Source organism: Sinocyclocheilus grahami, unplaced genomic scaffold (genome assembly GCF_001515645.1).
Source record: "Sinocyclocheilus grahami isolate Dianchi unplaced genomic scaffold, SAMN03320097.WGS_v1.1 scaffold1758.1, whole genome shotgun sequence".
Taxonomy (NCBI): Eukaryota; Metazoa; Chordata; class Actinopteri; order Cypriniformes; family Cyprinidae; genus Sinocyclocheilus; species Sinocyclocheilus grahami.
Window position 1 is genome coordinate 82,118 of NW_015506937.1, and position 18,989 is coordinate 101,106.

General features: G+C 40.1%; 1 protein-coding gene across 1 annotated transcript; it reads left to right on the forward strand.

Annotated features, from left to right (window-relative positions):
* The first annotated feature begins 7,533 nt into the window (after positions 1 to 7,533).
* Positions 7,534 to 9,186, forward strand: LOC107572481 (phospholipase A2 inhibitor subunit gamma B-like). Its single transcript, XM_016258900.1, has 5 exons — positions 7,534 to 7,582; positions 7,694 to 7,798; positions 7,949 to 8,086; positions 8,154 to 8,261; positions 8,373 to 9,186. The coding sequence occupies exons 1-5, from the start codon at positions 7,534 to 7,536 to the stop codon at positions 8,558 to 8,560; spliced, it is 588 nt and encodes a 195-aa protein (XP_016114386.1). The 3' UTR covers positions 8,561 to 9,186.
* The last annotated feature ends 9,803 nt before the right edge of the window (positions 9,187 to 18,989 follow it).

Here is an 18,989-nt window from a genome sequence, read left to right on the forward strand (position 1 = left end):
TGTAATCATCTAGTTTAGTATAATAATATGATTTAATGTTTTTAATTATTTATTTATTTTTACATAATTTGTCAAAGATTATTTAGAAAACAGAGGTGTTTTCAGCATATGTCCCACCAAATATTGCAAAAACGCATTAAAATTTACATTTATAGATAACTCAAATAAAATCTATTTTCGTGTGATATTTTAAAATGAAGTATTTATTTCTATGAGTAAGCTTACTGTTACGGGGCTGACAAGACTTGAGACGTGCCGATCCATGTGCAAGCTATTTATTAGCAGAAGACAGAGACGTGGTCATAGAACAGGCATAGGTCAGACAGGTATATGGCAGACAGGTATATGGGCGGGCAAGACACAAGTAGAACCCTAAGGCTAGCAGAGGTCAATGATTGGCAAACAGAATCAAAGGGGCGAGACTCGAGGGATAAGTCTAGGTACAAGACAAGGTCCAGGCAGGGGCAACCAGTATCAAAATAGGGCAAGACGAGAGGAGGAATCCGAGAGACACAGGTGAAGATCAAGATACGAGAACACAGACAAGGCAAGACTAATGCTGAGTTCACACTGCACGATTTTAGCCTGATTTTTCACTCGCCGACAGGTTTTGGGAAATTGCCGACAAATGCCCGAAATCTGAGGCAAATGGGTGCTCGTTCACGTGAGTGACAATCACGCAGTGTGAATCATCAAAGACGCGATCTGAGGGAATCGCCGACACGTCGCAGACGCCCGTGAAATATTTGGCATGCTAAATATCTGGAGCTGTCGGCGATTCACAATCACGCTGTGTGCAATGAGTTCTGACTGAAAAACACATCGGCGATGACCTACAGCCAATGAGAGACCAAGATACAGGGCAGTGGGAAGTTCAGGGAGGAGTTATATGAAACATAGTTTGCGGACCAGTGTTGGCAAATCCGTGATTGCCACCGGTTGCTTTTTATGTCAGCAGGTTGAAGCGACCCCAATAACGTGATATTTAGGCCCTGGAATGTGAATTGTACCAGGAGAACCCCACCAAAAAAAATTTAATTTTACCCCCCCGAATGCGATTTTTACTGGGGGACCCCCTCGAAAGCAATTGGTCTATTTTCAGGCTAGTTTTGAGTAGTAATTGGGTGGGTTTTGTAGCGAAAACCTGGCATGTGATTCTCCCTATTGTAAAGTCATGCAGTGTGTAACCTCCTGTCGTCGTTCCATCGTGCAGTGTGAACACAGCAACAACTGAATGCTACCACAGATAGTCGTTCAGTGTGAAACCAACAGTGATGCGACGTCTTTGAAAATCGTGCAGTGTGAACTCGGCATAAGGTGAGGCTATGACAATCTAAACTGTCTCATGTCGCAAGTTCAGTGACGCAGGTAGTGGCAATTTTCTCCGTCCAATCTGTGATCAGCAGAGTTTACACGTCATGTTTTGGTAACGGTACGGTACGCTTGGAACCCCAACCGAGGTGGTACTAAAAAAAGTACCAGGTACTGTACCCAGTGGAAAACCCCCAAAAAGTGAACCGTACCGAGCCGTACCGTGCCGTACCATGCAGTGGAAAAGCGCCATAATATTTCATGGTATCTTCTTCAAATTTGAAAAATAAACTCATGAGACATGTGACTTTCAACCCATTACTTTTCTGGATTGCTCCAGGACTTATTTCATGTATTTGTATATGAAAAAAGGCACTCTAGTGTTTATAACTTTTTATCTTTTTGAGCATTATCAACTCTGGAAAGAACACCCTTTCGGCTTTACTATCCATCATCCAAAGACACTAAAATGTAGCACACTGTTATCATTTTACGTTAGGTAGGTCATTTTCAGCTGTGAGTCCCAAAATGGGGGGTGCAGGTTAACAGGTTAAAGATCCAAGGACCATGACATACAAATTGAAGTACAGTATCATAGATGTAATGGGAGCTGATGAAGAGGACGTGTACAGAGATGTGTACTCAGGCTTCTGGTCTGAATTTTTGGAACTGAGGTGAGTTCTGGAGCGGAAGGGGTCCAGGGGTGGATCAAGGGTGAATTTGTAGATTTTAACAAACTCAGGAGCAGATTCCTGGTCTAAAGCAGGAGCGGGCTTGTTTGAAATGAGCAAAAACTGATCACCGGTGATCACCGCGAGATGCATGCTGGTTAGAAAAGTGTCCGAGTTACGTCCGACTTGCTCTGATGTCATGCTGACATGTGCCAAAAAACTCTTGTGACGACGAGGCGGTTGTGTCGGATTGTGCAGTCTACCGCAGTTGCTCTCCACCGACTGCGCTGACCAAAAGCATGATGGGAAATTACTTGCTGACGACACAGCTTAATGCTCATTGGATCAGACAACCATGATGTTGCGTTCGCTTCTAAAATGTTTTTTTTTCTGATATCATGCGATTATGTGTTTAAATTATGCACGAGTATTCCCAAACACTATGACAGTACGATCTCTGTGTGAAATATGTGATTGTTGTCATATTTCTATAAAAATTTAAAATACATGTTTGTATTAAAGGTGCCATAGAATGCAAAAATCACTTTTATAAGGTGGTTGAACACAGTTGTGTGGCCGCAGTGTGTGAAAACAACCAGCCTATAATGGTAAAAATCCACCCACTCATTGTTTTATAATCCCAATAAATCATAAACAGTCTCTCTAAACGAGCGGTTCTAGATTTCTCACTACTATGACGTCATACTCGGGGAAAGTCCCACCCATTTGTGACAATCTCTGCCCTATTAGCATAGACACAGCCCTGAGTGAGAAGCAGCAGTCAGCCATTACTGTTTTCTTGCTGTAGCTGCTGGAGATACAATGTCAGCGCCAAAGATCCATTACAAGTGACGTGTGTTGGGATGCACCAACGAACATTGGAGTCTCCATAGACCGCTGAGGACACGGTGGTTAAATTTCATTTTCGAAGGAAATGTCCCAGAAAAAAACTGAAAAGTGTATGTTTGTACTAATCATTTTACGCCGAACTGCCTCACAAATGAGGGTCAGTTCTGCTCTGGAGTTGTGCAAAGATTGCTTCTGAAAGAGGAGCATCACGCATCATATTTTGTTTTCCAAAAGAGCTTCTTGGCTCTCTGTAAGGCTAATGTTGCTAAAGCTACCATCGTCTCTGCCTGTTTTCACTAATGCTGCCTTCACGTGCTACCAGAATGATCGTAAATAGGAATGTGGTAGTTAAAAATTGCATTTGGAAGCAATGTGTAGTCAGTAACACCACCAGTTAAACCGTAACACCGGTATGCCGTAGCATGAGCTCTTGAAGCTCCGCACTCTTCTGAAAAGGGGGGCTGGAACACCAGCTCATTTGCATTAAAAGGGACAAGCTCAAAAACGGCGTGTTTTGGCTCATACCCTAAAAGTGGCAATTTCAACAAGCTATAAAACATTATCTGTGGGGTATTTTGAGATAAATCTTCACATACACACTCTGGGGACATCAGAGAACAATTTAAAATATTGCATCAATACATTCTATGGCACTTTTAAAGTAAAAATGGATGATAAATACACCTTCCGTATGGAATTAAATAGCAAGCACTTTCAGTGTCTTGTGCATCATATTTATTTTCATAGAAAGCAACAGAACTGAAATGATATCATGTTTATTACCAGCACAGCGCATGAGTGTGAATAACACAATGTCCGCCTTTGATCTCGTAGGTATCTGTTCAACTTCAAGAGGTCAGAACTGTCCGTCTTGACCTACCAGTGAGATTCAAACCAGTGGAATACCTGTGATGCCCAGTGATGAGAGGGTGGACAGGAGGATCTGATGATTCAGTGTCAAAAGCAGCAGATAGATCCAGCAGAATGAGAACTGATTTGGAATCAGCTTTTGCCATCCGCAGGGCTTCAGTGACTGACAGTAGCGCAGTCTCAGTTGAATGACCACTCCTGAAACCTGACTGGTTAATGTCCAGTTGGTTATTCTGTGAAAGAAATAATGATATCTGATTGAAAACAATCTCTTTCAAGTGTTTTTGCTATGAATGGAAGGAGAGAGACAGGTCTGTATCTATCTATAGGTGAAATGTTTAATGTAGGTTTTTTGAGCAGTGGGTTGTAGCACAGCCACATAAGAGGGAGATATTTATAATGCTGCCGATTACTATGATCGCTGTTACATCGCAGCTGTGATTGTTGTCCCTTTGTTTGAGGAAAGGAAAGGAAGCTGGCTTATAGGTGTTCTAGAGTGCAATGCTCAATGTGCTCAATTTGAACAAACTAAGCGATCAATCGCCTCTTACACTGTGCTGTTTTTGACTGTGACTCTTATCTCTCACCTTTTGGAAATAACCAAACTTTTTGGATTATTTCACCTTGGGGATTCAGTCACAGGACAGCGCTGTTCCTCGTCGTGCTCCCGGACTTAAAGGGGTCCTATTATGCTCTTTTACAAAAGCCCTATTCGGACGGGACTAGTTTTCTAAACTACGTTTGAGTTTCGATTCTTATCAACTGATGTCTGCGATTTTCATGTACCAATTCCGACGGGACTAACATCTCCGTGTTTGTTACAGAGGTGGGAAGGTCTGTTTTGTATGTCTGGGCGTCACAGAGATCACGCACTCATGCATGCATTGCGTATATTCGGATTGATAACCATTAGTATAATCAGTTTTACTACAAATACCATGGTGAAGTTAAATGGCTAGTATAGCAAAACCATGTTAATGTGTGGTTACTTTAGTTTAACTATTTTATTTTTATTATTTATTTGTAGTAAACCCATGTTTAATTTTCATAAAGGTACATATGTAATTAAAACATTATGTAATTGAGTGCAGAAATTAATGCGAGTAATCTAACCTGACAGTTTACGTGGTCTGGCTCTTGATTTTATTATCGTTATTTTTTTTATTTCTTTGCTGGGAGGCAAATATATTCAAAAACTACAACGAATGACTCGTTTGAACTACAACGCATATTTTCCGGGATTTGTGATATCACAAATATCAACGAATGGGATGAGACCTGGTTGGCAACGAGTGTTATCACTATGTCGGAGACATGCTAGCTTTCCCAAAGGCAGACGAATTTAGAGTGGTTACAATCATCCGGGTTTAAATCTCACTCAAATTGATTTGATTTTGACGCAATATTTACACTGAAGCTGGCAGGCGGCTATGGTAAGGGGCATGACATTTCCCGACCAGGCGCTTAGTGCTGCCAACCACAACACACACTGGCCCAGCTAACCAATCACAACACACACTGGCCCAGCTAACCAATCGCAGCACACACTGGCTCAGCTAACCAATCACAGCACGCACTGGCCCAGATAACCAATCACAACACACACTGGCTCAGCTAACCAATCACAACACACACTGGCTCAGCTAACCCTGGGCCAGTGTGTGCTGCGATTGGTTAGCTGGGCCAGTGTGTGCTGCGATTGGTTAGCTGGGCCAGTGTGTGTTGTGATTGGTTAGCTGGGCCAGTGTGTGTTGTGATTGGTTAGCTGGGCCAGTGTGTGTTGTGATTGGTTAGCTGGGCCAGTGTGTGTTGTGATTGGTTAGCTGGGCCAGTGTGTGTTGTGATTGGTTAGCTGGGCCAGTGTGTGTTGTGATTGGTTAGCTGAGCCAGTGTGTGTTGTGATTGGTTAGCTGGGCCAATCACAGCACACAACAAGAAAACAAGATTATTTTGCTCACCCCATTGGCAGATTATTTTGCTCACCCCATTGGCAGATTATTTTGCTCACCCCATTGGCAGATTATTTTGCTTGTTTCAAGCAAAAACACGTTTTTTTCTGAAAACAAGACAAAAAATCTAAGTCAAAATTAAAAGAAAAGCATTTTTTGCAGTGTACTCATTGTCGAAATCATACTCTTGATTTAATACTGTCACATGGAATTGTTGATGGTGTTGAAATTCCGCACCAGAATGATGATATCTCAGATCATTATCTAGTCTTGTGTATACTCCATATAGCTAAAACTGCAAATTCAACTCCTAGTTATAAATATGGTAGAACCATCACTTCAACCACAAAAGACTGCTTTGTAAGTAACTTTTTTTTTTTTTAAAGATTAACCGTTTTGAAAAGAGTAATTTATGTTTGTGCTCAAGGCCCAAAATAGGGAGTTGCATGTGCATACAATATTGGACTATTCAACGTGCACTTTTTGTCATTGTGCTCTACACCCACATGTTTGCTTATTTAAAACAACCAATTTAATTTCATCAAGATACTGTAAGCTTAAGACCGGTTTCTCCTACAGAAGAAAATGAAATATGCAAAATATGTGCAGTAGCATTGCTAAAACTTATGAGTATTTATCTACCACTGTACATATTTATCTACCACTGTACATATTTGCCTTTCATCATTAGTCATGTGCTTGAGAATGTGATCAGTGACTCACTCTGATGTTTTCTAGGTTTTCTTCTTGTTGTTCATCTTGTTAATGGACGACGCTGAATTTATCACATTTTTGTGTAATTCAATGTGTCGATCACATTTTTGGGGTTTGCAGATGATGGAATATCAGTAGGAACATGCATCCAAAATACTTAAATGACCGTTCATACTTGCAAAGAAAATGAAACTGGTTTGGTTACATTCAAACAGTATGTTTCATCTCCCTACATCAATCAGTCAAGCACCCAGTGCAGTCTTGTCTTGGTTTTTTCAATAACTTTCTCTCATCACCCAACGTTGGTCATATCTTAAGCTTTCATATGTAAACTGAAGTCTAACTGTAAAGTTCAAAGGTTTATACTGTAAACGTCCTAATATAAAACAAGCTAATGTGGTGCTGCTAGTAATGCATTTTGTAAACAGAAATATAGTTCATGTACTCACCTTCATGTCACTAAAAAACAATATATCTTTCTTATAGTAAAGTGCCACCCGGTTCAAAAGGAAATAATAACTTTAGCAAGCTCTTTTAGGGTGGTTCCTTTTTTTTTATCTTTTAGAAAAAAAAACAACAACATACAATCACAAATAAACATCAGAACAGTCATTTGGTCACCTATACATTCTTACATAAACATATTGATGGAAGTATATCTCAGATGATTCAGCAGACAATAGCCGTGTCATAGTATTGGGAAAAATGGATTGTGTTTATGACTCTGTTTAATGCAAACGTCATCCTCTCCATGTTTTGGACACTTCACAATGTCCAGCCATTCAGTCTTTGTTGGAGGTTCTAATTGTAGCCACTTTCTTGTCACAGCTTTCTTCATTATTGTATTTTACAAGTTAATATTGGCTATACAAGAAAAACATATGCAGTTTCTATTGTATACATTTTTACACTGGGGTGGAAAAGTGTGCGTGTGTGTGTAATGTTCTATATCGGGCACTTTTTCTATACATTACAGAGTAGTGTATAGAGTATTATGATAAATTGTTATTTTATGTCTTGTCATTACTGCTGACTGGTTTATTTAGATCTGTTCATTCTCTGTTTACCTCTATTAAACTTTCATTTTCTCATAAAGACCCTCCTCTTCTGATAAGCTATAAAATGCGCACTGAAACAGACACGTTATTCCACTCACCTCCTGATCGAAGATGGATCGGCAAATCTCAGTTTTTCTTCTGTTTCTTCTTTTCACTTCAGGTACAAAGACAAATCGTGTTTGTTTAAAAAAAAAATCTTTTTTTTTATTTTTAAATACCAATACAGACAATTGATCTCTCTCTCTCTCTCTCTCTCTCTTTATTACTAAAGGACACTCTCTCAAATGTAATTCGTGTCTGCAGAGCTCTTGTAGACAGGAAACATGCACCAGTGGACAAACCAGCTGTTTAAGTGAAACATATTTTCATAAGTCCAGTAAGATGGATTTAAATGTATTGTTATATTTGATTGTTGGAGATGCTGCTATAATTTATTGGTGCTGCAAAATGTATATTAGGTTTAAATTGGGGGGGAATCATTAATGGTGATTTTATATTATTTTGTCTTTTCATTTCTGCTTTGCAGCCTTCAGTCAATACAACACATCTGTTAAAAGATGTGCTCCAGCAGGTGACTGTGTAAGTGGGTTCATCAACCTCGGCAGTATAAAGATTTCTTCTTCCTGCTGTAACACAGATCTCTGTAACAACAAAGACGCTCCAGGTATTGTGCTTTTCTGACCATGTGCAAAAACTGTCCAGCGAGGATGACAGTTGTTTTTGTCCTGTAGATCCCTCAAATGTCCCCAATGGAAAACGCTGTTACCATTGTGTTGGGCACAACTGCTCAAGCATACTACACTGCGCAGGGAGTGAAGACCGCTGCTTTACAGCAACAGGTGAGAATCTGAATGAGTACGTTTCTAATCGTTGTTTTGTTTCTCTATCATTCATTTTAAACATTTGATACAGATTACACACCAATTGCAATTTTTCTTTGTTTACATCAGGGGATTTGACAGGCATGTTACTTCTTGCAAAAGGCTGTGTCTCTAAATCTGCTTGTAATGCTACAAAACTTTTTAGTCTGGAGAGGATCTCATGCTGTGAGGGGAACCTGTGTAACGGTGCTCAGAGCATCACTCAGAGCTTCCTCTTCCTCTGCTGCTCTCTGCTCTCCTTCATCCTGCTGCACTGAATCCAGCAGCACTTCACATTCTACAATGAGACACACTCTACTGAATATAGAGCTTGTATTTTCTCTGTACTAGATTTGGTGTTTTTATACGATGGACATACACTGGAGACGTTCTGTAATAGAATAATACACCTGCTTGTTTCTGGGATTAAGTATTTTAAATTTAGTGAATTAAATGAATCAAGATTGAACTAAACTGAGCTGATTAATGACACAGTAGTCTTCCGTAGAGTTGCTTTACAACAGAAATTGATTTGTATATTATAACTAAATACTACTCAAATGTAAATCACAATATTAACTTACTGTTTATCGAACCGTTGTATAAAATCAATGTCAAATTTGCAAACTTCTTTTATAATCATCAAATGGCTGTCACTCATCTCAGTTCATCACGAGATATAACGGCCTATCACAAAAGCTATCTCACAGCTAACCATAGACAAATATCCTGCTATGTTTTTATTATTAGGCTGTTTGAGATGCACACATGAAAGGTAGGCGAGAGCAGGCAGCTGCAGTGAGGGGAGGAGTGAAATAAACGCAGACAAGATGGACAGTTCTTACCTCTCGAAGTACAACAGATACCTAGAAGATGAAAGGAGGATATCACGTTATTCACACTCGTGCGCTATGTTGCTAATAAACATTACATTATTTCAGCTCTGTTGTTATTATATGAAAATGGATAAACAAGAATCCCGGTCCCACTTTATATTAAGTGGTCTTAACAACTATCTACTTACATTTAAATTAATCATTTGGTACAATGCACTTATTGTGTACATACATGTTTTTACATTTTACTAATATTTAAAAAAATACCTGCATTCAACCTGTGGGCCGCGACGGTATTGCAGGGGGGCCACCAATTACTATTAAAAGAAATAATAATATTGTTAATACATGTAAAAATTTCTAAGTCATAACATAAATAAATATTAAACTGTTACTTTGCTTCAACTATTCGAGCTCGCTGATTGGTTTAAGAATAAACAGCCAATTCTATTAGATTAAAACAAATAAAACACATTGTGTGTTCTCTTCTACATTTGATAACAATTATAACACATTATGTTTCTTGTCCTTGTGCTAAATCGTTAAATAACTATTGAAGATTTACGAGGCTGAATCTTTGTCAAACGTCAAGCGTGGAACCAACTTTATATCGGTCTGCACAAGGACGTTTCATCCAGCGCTCCACTCAATAATGTTGTTCTGTCTTCGAGCCCGTCTATACATATCATTGTCGATATACAAATTTAGCTCAGCTTTCTAAAATAATGTGGTTCATCACAGTTCATGTAGGACCAGGTAGGTTTGCTTTTTTCCCTTAATAAATGAAATCAACATTTAAAAACTGCATTTTGTAATTTCTTGCATTATCTTTGTGTAATATAAAAATTTGTTTGATGATCTGAATCTTTTAAGTGTGACAAATATGCAAAAAAAATAAAAACGGGAAGGGAGCAAAAACCTTTTCACGGCACTGTATGTGTGTTGGAGCAGTGACTCATTATACATTATACAGTGATGTTGGCTGGTTGCTGGTAGGTTGAGGACCAGTGATGTTGGCTGATTGCTGCTTGGAGCAATGGTTAGTCCAAGTGTTTCAATTGCAACGACTAGTGGGTTTGATAGCATCTTTTGAGTTGTAAGCTGTTTGCTGGAAGTTGAAGCTTGGCTATTGTTGGTCCTTTTTTAGATTGGCTTTTGCTTCCAAGATGGCTATCTTTTAAGAGTTGTTGTCATTCTGTATTTTTTTTTTGCCTCAATTCTCAACCTCAGCCACACAAATCTTACAAAAATGATTTTTTTCTTGTACTCCACAGCATGACGGAAGTTTGCTGGAGAGTGAATGAGCTTCTTTCTCCAAGGCATCCACTGCGTTGGGGAGCTCCATTAGGGAGGAAGTAGTCTTGGTCCTCAATTTGTTGTATGAAATCATAGGCTTCTTTGGAGGGACGACAAAGCGCACCTGTCTTGAATTCTTTTAAGTTTACTAAGTGGCTGTTTTCTCCAGCAGGACTGTCATTATAGTGCTGTGTTGCAGTTTTGCATTTTCCACAGATGCTGGTAAACCTGTTGACTTTGTGGACAATGTAACCAGCGAGATGGAACAGAATACATTTCTCAGTTTTTGTGAGGTAATGTGCTGTTCTGTTCTGACAGATGGGGTGACAGTTTGCGCCGCTGTATCCAGGAAGTCTGCTAAAAAGCTACTGTCATCTTCCTGGTAGCTCTCAGACCTGATGATGGTGAGGTCTTAGTGCATGATGGAATTCCACTGGAGTTGGTACAGGATTTTTAGACCTCACACAGCTAGATGTGTTTTCAAGGCAGTCTTGTGTGAACCTTGAAGTTAACACAAATCTGTGTCCTCGTGCCAGCATTTCCTCCTGTATGGCCAAAATTGATGTTGTTGCCATTATCACCCCTGTTTGAACAGGTTAGGGCTATAACTGGATGGCGAGATGACATGAGATCAACTTGCTCCAGGAACCACGCTGTAGTCAGGTTGGACAGAGGGCGGTTTTCTTGCTGCACCATGTATTTCAGTCCAGCACTTGTTGCCTTACTGAATACATTGATAAAATTAAAGTTGGTCCTGCTCTCAAAGTTACTTGGTTCAACAGCTGCAGCTGTTAGATGGGGAGCTCATTTTAATGCCATTCCTTCCTGAAAGGCCATTAAGTCCTTAATAGGGACCACTGAAACCTCATTGGGCGGGAGGTTCTCTCTCTTGACAACATCTTCCAGAACTGTAAACACCTGTCCACGGATGAGGGCGCTTTTAAGATTTTTTTACCACATGTGGGACATCAGGCATGAAATAAAGACACCTGTTTGGTGTTGCTGGATGTGGCACAGATGTTTTGGTGTGGTCAACCCCAAAGGATTTCCACATGGCCTGATTAGGGCTACCCATATCAATGGTAACATCAAGCACATGTAGCCCTATGGATGCTGCCCTCTCTACAATTTCAGTAATTATTGGCCTGTACTCTGCTCCTTTGGTAGAATTGCCACTGTAATGATACGCCACTACTTGTTTCCACCGTGTTGTGTTTCCAGCCAACATAAACACGCAAGCATGTGTTGCTACCCCTGTGTGACCTGGTAAAGTCACCTCACCATACAGTTTTGCCTGTCAGCATGTGCAGCTCCACACTTGGAGTGATGGCCATTTCATCCAAGGACAACACACACTCCCTTTCAAGGTTTGTCAATCCATCTACCTTCAGTTTTAGGAAATCAAAGACCTCTGTCAACACACCTGGCTCAAAACGAACACATACGCACGACCGGAAGCAGCGGAAGCGGTCGACTGTGGCATAATAAAAGCTCCGCTGCTTTACTCCACATACGCACGACCGGAAGGAGTGGAAGCGGGTGACTGTGGCATAATAAAAGCTCTGCTGCTTTACCCCACATACGCACGACCGGAAGCAGCGGAAGCGGCCGACTGTGGCATAATAAAAGCTCCGCTGCTTTACTCCACATACGCACGACCGGAAGGAGTGGAAGCGGGTGACTGTGGCATAATAAAAGCTCTGCTGCTTTCGAGCCGTGTGTCACGCTCGTTCAGCGCCTCGTTTCACTTCGACGGCTTTCAGCCTCACCTGCTTCATTCTACTACGTTAATAAATCTTTAATACATTAGCTCATCCATGAACATGATTTCTGCCCGAGTCCCGTCGGATTGCATCGGCTGTGGGGATGAAGACCACAACTCCCATGATTCCACACTCAGTCACGGCGTCATCAAACTACGCCTTTACCTCTTTGTTTATTTTGAATATGCGCCCTCTAGCGGGAAAATTTGATATTGTGCCTTTAAAAGACAACCAAGATCATGAGACAATTATATATGAATTCACATCACATCAGTAACTAATGAGTTGCCATTTGATCACAACTAATGAAGTTCCACAACTTCGGTTGAAAAACAAAGACTGCAACTCTTCTCCCAAGACAATTTCCTGTGTAAGCTTATATAACTTGTCTAACCATTTCTCTTGTCCTTGTCTCCTTCTCTGTTTTAGTAAAAGAACCACAAGGGGAATCAGTGGAGCCAAGCCATGAGACACTTAAATATGATTACCTCACAAATTGTTTTGTTGTTGTAATTTTTTCTTATATTCAGGTTGCTCCTGCTGACTTGTGCCAGCCGTTTTTTTCTCCTCTCTGTGTCAGTGGGGAAGCCATACATTCGTGCTCCATTCTCTGACTGATTGGAGCATCCCCATGCAGCACAGCAAACCATGGTGGAAACTACACAAGGACAACATGGAGAAAAGAACACAGACAAAACGCTTGAAATGATATTTAGTTTATTAGAAAATTATTTCTTGTAAACAAGTGCATAGATACATTTAAAATACATAAAATATTTAAGATTATACATGTATGAACTAATTCTGGCGATTAATTTAAATTAAAAACAATTAACTAATCACATTTTTCTGTTTTTTATTGCAATTAAGCAGACATAACATTTGAAATGTATTTTATATGGTAACAGTTTCATAACGAATCCCAAAATTATACCAAATTACACAGGTATGCTGCCTGCTGTCACATTAAGACCTGGCAAACATTAAGTCTTTACGTTCATTTAATACGTTTTATTTCAGTTAAGATTGTGCTTATGGGAATATGCGGGATAAGACTAAACTAAGTCAGCAGTCAAATCGCAGTTCCGTCTCTCTAGTGTTATATATTTGAATTGTCCGCCAACCAATCTGAGACCATCGCGTATTTCATGATGGAGGGGCTTCATAAAAGCAGGAAATGATCAGCGCGCTTATAGGAGAAGGGACAGAGCGGTGTGAAATAAGGGTAAATTATGTGAAAAATAATGCTTTTTTGAAAAAAAAACAAGCATTAACACATTTTAGACTGTACCCCATGAAGCCTAGAAAAAAGAACAGTCAACCACCCCTTTAAAAAACAAAACAAACAAACAAAAAACAGTTGTAGATCATGCCAGTAATGACATAGTATTAAGAATCAAGTACAATGATAAATATATATTATAATTAAAAGTCTACAAATAATTTGGCTGTATGCAAACTTACATACTTTGATTGAAGTTCTTCCAATAATTTTATTATAATAAAAATTTGTATCTCAACTATAGGACCACATCCCTCTACCCAGCAAGAGGGTGAAGACCACACCTCCCCTTTTCCCACTCCCAGGCCTGCACTAAAATGCCGAAAAGCTGACACAGACACTGTTGAGCAGTGTCTGTGTCAGACATATGCATGCAGCATATGTCTGCATGCAGCTCCTTTGGAAACCAGGTTGCTGTGGAGCTCAGGTTAATAAAGAATGCACGCATACAGACCAGGGTAAAAAGAAAAATGATGAATGCTTTGTTTGAGGCCCAGGAGGCTGACCAAATCTAGTTCCTCATCATCCTCACACATGCCACCACCCATATATTCAACTCTCACACCAACACAAATGCCCACCTCAACCCCTCTATACACACAGACACCTCAACACTACCATCAGCACATGCCCCCTCAGGGCCCTGTTCAGCCTCAGAACTTTGTGAGTCTTTTTGACCGTCTCTCCTCCATGCTCCCTCGTTGACTCTGTGGTCTACATCCTCCCAGTCTGCCAGTGCTGGTGTCATGTAGGCCTCTGAATGGTGATCACAGAGGAAGTTGGGGAGGCATGCTGACGCTAGGGTGATCTTGGTGACACTGTCTGGGTGAAGTAGGATTGTGGAGTAGAACGCTCTAAACCTACTGGCGAGAATGCCAAATGCATTTCCTACAACTCTGTGCACCTGCGAGAGCCGGTTGTTGTAGACCCCATGGTTGTGGTCCAGCTGCCTGAAGGGGTAAGGTTTCATAAGGTCCGTTCTCAGAGAATACGCCTCATCCTCCACAAACATATTCACCTTATTCCGCCCCGCCCACTTTTAATACTTTGCTTTTCCGCATTTTGTCATCCGACTTCCGCTAAACTGATACGGCACATCCGGTAACTAGTTTAGTAGTTGTAATATTGTTTATAGCTAGCTATAACTGTGGCGAAATGACAAAGAACGTTAATGCCGTAAATTGGGAGCACGGTGAAAACTTCTTACGACGATCAGATGTTCTCAAATTGTACCATCCATCGTCACTGTTAACGTGGGTAGACGACATGAAGTGGCCAGAGGTAACCTATGGGGACATATCTAACTACTTTGTCCTGTCAGAAGGAGTTGATGGAGCAGCAATGAAAAATTATAAAATTACCGAGGCCTACCAATATTTACATAGTGGGAAAGTGGGTTGTGTACTGTTACACAGCGAGGGTGATTTCGTCTTTTTAAAAGCAAATGTGCACCCCAGCCAGTCGAGCAGTCGAGCAGTGCAAGCACAGCAAAGAAGGTTCCCATCAGAGGCAACCCTCAGACCTTTATCAGAGAGCACCTCTAACCCAAGTTCCATGGGAATGGAGCAACTCACCATGGCTTAGAAAGCGAGGCGTCTGCTTTACAGTGGCTAGAGGGTTGTGGGTTTACAGTCAGCCGCAGATGCACTGTCGTGTGTGCAAGCGAGCCCTGGCTGTCAGCAAGCCCCGATGGAGTTTTGAACTCAGAGGAACTGCTGGAGATCAAATGCCCTCTCCTTAAGAGTGATGAGTCTCTGGAGGACCTGTTCAGGAGTCAGAGGTATGATGTGAGGATGGTGGAGGGGACACCTCAGCTACAGTCAAATGGTCCACGTGGCTTGTATATGCAAGTGCAGCTTGCCATGTTCTGTACAGGGCTGAGGGCCTGTAAGCTGCTCATCTGGGTTCCATCACAGCAAGTTCTGCTGCGTGTCCCATACAATGAGCAATTCTGTGCCAAGACTGTAGCTAGACTAAAAACCTTTTATTTTAAGTATATGCTTCCTCATGTGTCAGATGAGTTTCAGGCGGGCCGCCTGTTGCTTTCCACAAGATACTTGCAGCTTTGTAAATAAGCAGGAATGAGAATAATTAGGGTTAAGGATAGGATATTAGGTAGTTGGGGTGGGATGTAGAGGGTGTAGGTGAAGACTGGAACTATTTTAAATTAGTTGTTTTAAATCAGTTGTGTTAAACAAGAGACAGACTGTGATTTGTGTTTTAGAACATGTAAAATGTAGTATAAGTTGTATAAAATCAGTTGTGATTTGTTGATCAGTGTTTGTTGTTTTCAGGAACCAAGAGACACCTTCTACTGACCATCCTGTAGAGGTCAAATTTCACCATTTAATTTCCATATGTAATAAACCAAGATGGAATTAATTTGCAAACTTGACATGACTTATTCCTTCAAATCAGAGATTAAAGATAAAAAAAGATCAAATTAAGATAAAAAAAAAACTATTCACAACAAGTAACTTCTGGTGACATTGTAAAGATTTATAAAGATAACTATTACAGCAGGTAACGTCTGGTGACATTGTAAAGGTTTATAAAGATAACTATTACAAAAGGTAACATCTGGTCACATTGGAAAGGTTTATAAAAATAACTACTTACACTATTTACACTGATTAGTTCAAGAAAAAATACAGTAAAATGTATCGACAGTCGTGGAACGCACCTACAAATCAACACTTATTCATCCTCTACATCAGAAATTATGTCACTGCGAAGGTCTTGGAGGCATTGTTGCCTGGATTGTCTCCCTGGGAAGCCATGGTATGTAATCCCTCATGTACTCCTCCATGATGTCAATCCAACATGAAATCACCTTGCTTACAATGGACTGAGAAACGCCAAACCTTTCAGCAAGATCACCCTGCAATAAATTAAGACGCGGCTTCATCAGGAGCTGATCCCAAGTGTGTAGCTGGAAGCTGTTGGTGTATGTACTGGACCTGGTAAGGTGCTCGGCAACTGAATGAAATGCATCCAATGTCAACCCTTTGTAGAGTCTCAGCAGAGTTATGTACAATGGCACCGGCTCAATGCATTGTGTTCCCATATCAGATGTAGGTGGCTTCAGGTTGAGTTGTGATTTTGAACTATAGTTTTGGTCAGAGACAGATGGATCCTCCCATTGTGTTTCTGCATCACAGTTCAGGGGCATGTGGATGTGATCACCCTCACAGTTGTCCACTGCATTACTGGCGGTCATCGACACATCTGTGGAAATAATATTAAACATTTTTACATTAGTACTTAAAATACATCATGAGAATTAATATATGATGGGACCCATACTTAGAACAGTGTGTGTGTGTGTGTGTGTGTGTGTGAGAGAGAGATGCATTAAAAACAAAACGGTATACACACTCTAACTGTAGTGTTAAAACTTAGGTCAATATGAATATCTGAATGAGAATTGTAGCTAGCTGGCCTGCTATCATCTGCAATCTCTGTACGACCCTCCATGTAAATGCAGTATCCACATCAAGGACAAACTTCAAAATGAGTTGAACAAACTTGTTAATCAAGGAGTCCTGCAAAAAGTAGAAGAGCACATGGATTGGTGTTCTAGTCTTGCCTTCAGCCCAAAGAAAGAGGGATTACTTTGGATCGGTTTTGACTCACAGATTCCAACTCTCGAAGAACTAAACCCAAAATTTGCAAATGCAAAACACAAGACCCTGACTTAGAAATCACTAACGTCATTTATCCATCTACAAGCAATGCAGTCAGTATGACTGATTTGAGTTTGGCAGAGGAGGCTTTCAGTCCTGTCGCAGATCAAGTGAATCATGCAGCTCATGTGGTCAGACTTCTGAATACGAACTCCTGCATGTAACCATAAAACTGCATAGGATCACTCTTTTGAATGAGTTGATTGGCCAGTTTAAAGATGCAAGGACGATGACATGTAAATTGAAGTACAGTATCATAGATGAAATAGGAGCTGATGAAGAGGATGTGTCCATAGATGCAGGGGTTAAAGCAAAAAAAATAAAATAAAAAATCCTAAGCCTTTTTCCGGGGGCAGGGCAGCACATGTAAAGCGTGCAATGACTGTGGCAGCTTTAACATTTGAAAGGATACTATGGCAAAGTTATTGCTTTCCTTTTTCAAACGGATTTTTTTTCATGAATATCTGGTTGACCTGAAGAATGAAGCTATATAACTTGGAAAATTATGAGCTATATCACTGCTTATCGCTTATCGGGTGTGACAATACACTTAGTTCATGAGATGAAACAAAATACAGATGCTAGGTTCACTAGAACGAGACAATATTTGAATACTATTTTTGAGAAATTTTCAATGACAAAATATTTGTCTTTTAATCACAAAAAAGTAAAACAATGCAGTTGTATTTTAAAATATTTTAACTAATCTAGGGCTGTAACTAATGATTATTTTGGTAATCAAGTAATCTTCTGATTCTTTTGACAATTGAGTAATCTGATATTTTTTAATAACACAAACAGACCTAAGTGAAAACCAGGTTTTATTATGACTATTTATATATAAACTAACGATGAGGCAAAAATAATTGGCTCAAATAAAATATCAAAACCAAGTAATTACATTATGTATTTTAACAGTGTTGTTAAATAAAATCATGTAATATTCCTATACATAATAATATGAACATAACCATGCAAACTCAGAAACTTTTATTTTGAAATCACGATGTACAATAAATGGCATATTTAGAAATAGGTTGATGTATTCTCCTGTGTTGGCAAAGGTTTACAAATGATTCACGTTACAAATCTAGTGAGATAACGTTCATCTGGGAAAACAGTGTGCATTAAGCAATTCAAAGTCACAGCATATGCAGAGGAAGAGTTTAGCCCCTTTCACACATACAGTCCTTACATGTATATTACCGGTAAGTTACCATTAAGAGATCATGTGTGAACAGGACCTTTTCAAAAATCCCGGTAAATTTGTTCTGGCAATCATATCGTTCTTATGGAGATGACATGATTACTCTGATCTGTTTACAAAGCTTCGCTGCTTTTTAATTTGTTTTTCTATATAAATATGTGTTAACTGGACATCTTTGACCATTGCGCCTCACAGCTATTTCAACGTGCCGTGCTTCTCACGACTCTTATAAGAGCAAAAAATTCTGATTGGCTAGTAATGTTAGTTTGGTTGAGAGTGAAAGCTGAGCTCCTCTCATACCACTGGTAGGCGAACTCATGGACTCGAAAGTGATATCAACAAGCTTTTTTTAAATGTAGGATTATCTTTTTCCACAGCCAAATGCTGCACGCCGGAGATCCGGCACGGTGCCGGAGAACTTTAAGCCCTGGAGAACTGAGGTGTGCTCTGGAGCGGACTTGTGAGATGGAGCAAGCTCTGTAGTGAACTCATAGACGAGAGCGGCATCTGGAGTGGACTTGTAGACCATAGAAAGCTCAGGGGTGAATTTGTAGATTTCAGTTTGTAGAAGTGTAGCAGTACAGCGAGTGTTTATAGTCCTTACATTTCATCATTCAAAACGTCTAACGTTATATCT

Coding starts and splice junctions, on each gene's coding strand:
- LOC107572481 (XM_016258900.1), top strand. CDS start 7,534: ATGGATCGGCAAATCTCAGTTTTTCTTCTGTTTCTTCTTTTCACTTCA. Junction 7,583..7,693: donor GTTTCTTCTTTTCACTTCAG/GTACAAAGACAA, acceptor TTATTACTAAAG/GACACTCTCTCAAATGTAAT. Junction 7,799..7,948: donor AACATATTTTCATAAGTCCA/GTAAGATGGATT, acceptor TCTGCTTTGCAG/CCTTCAGTCAATACAACACA.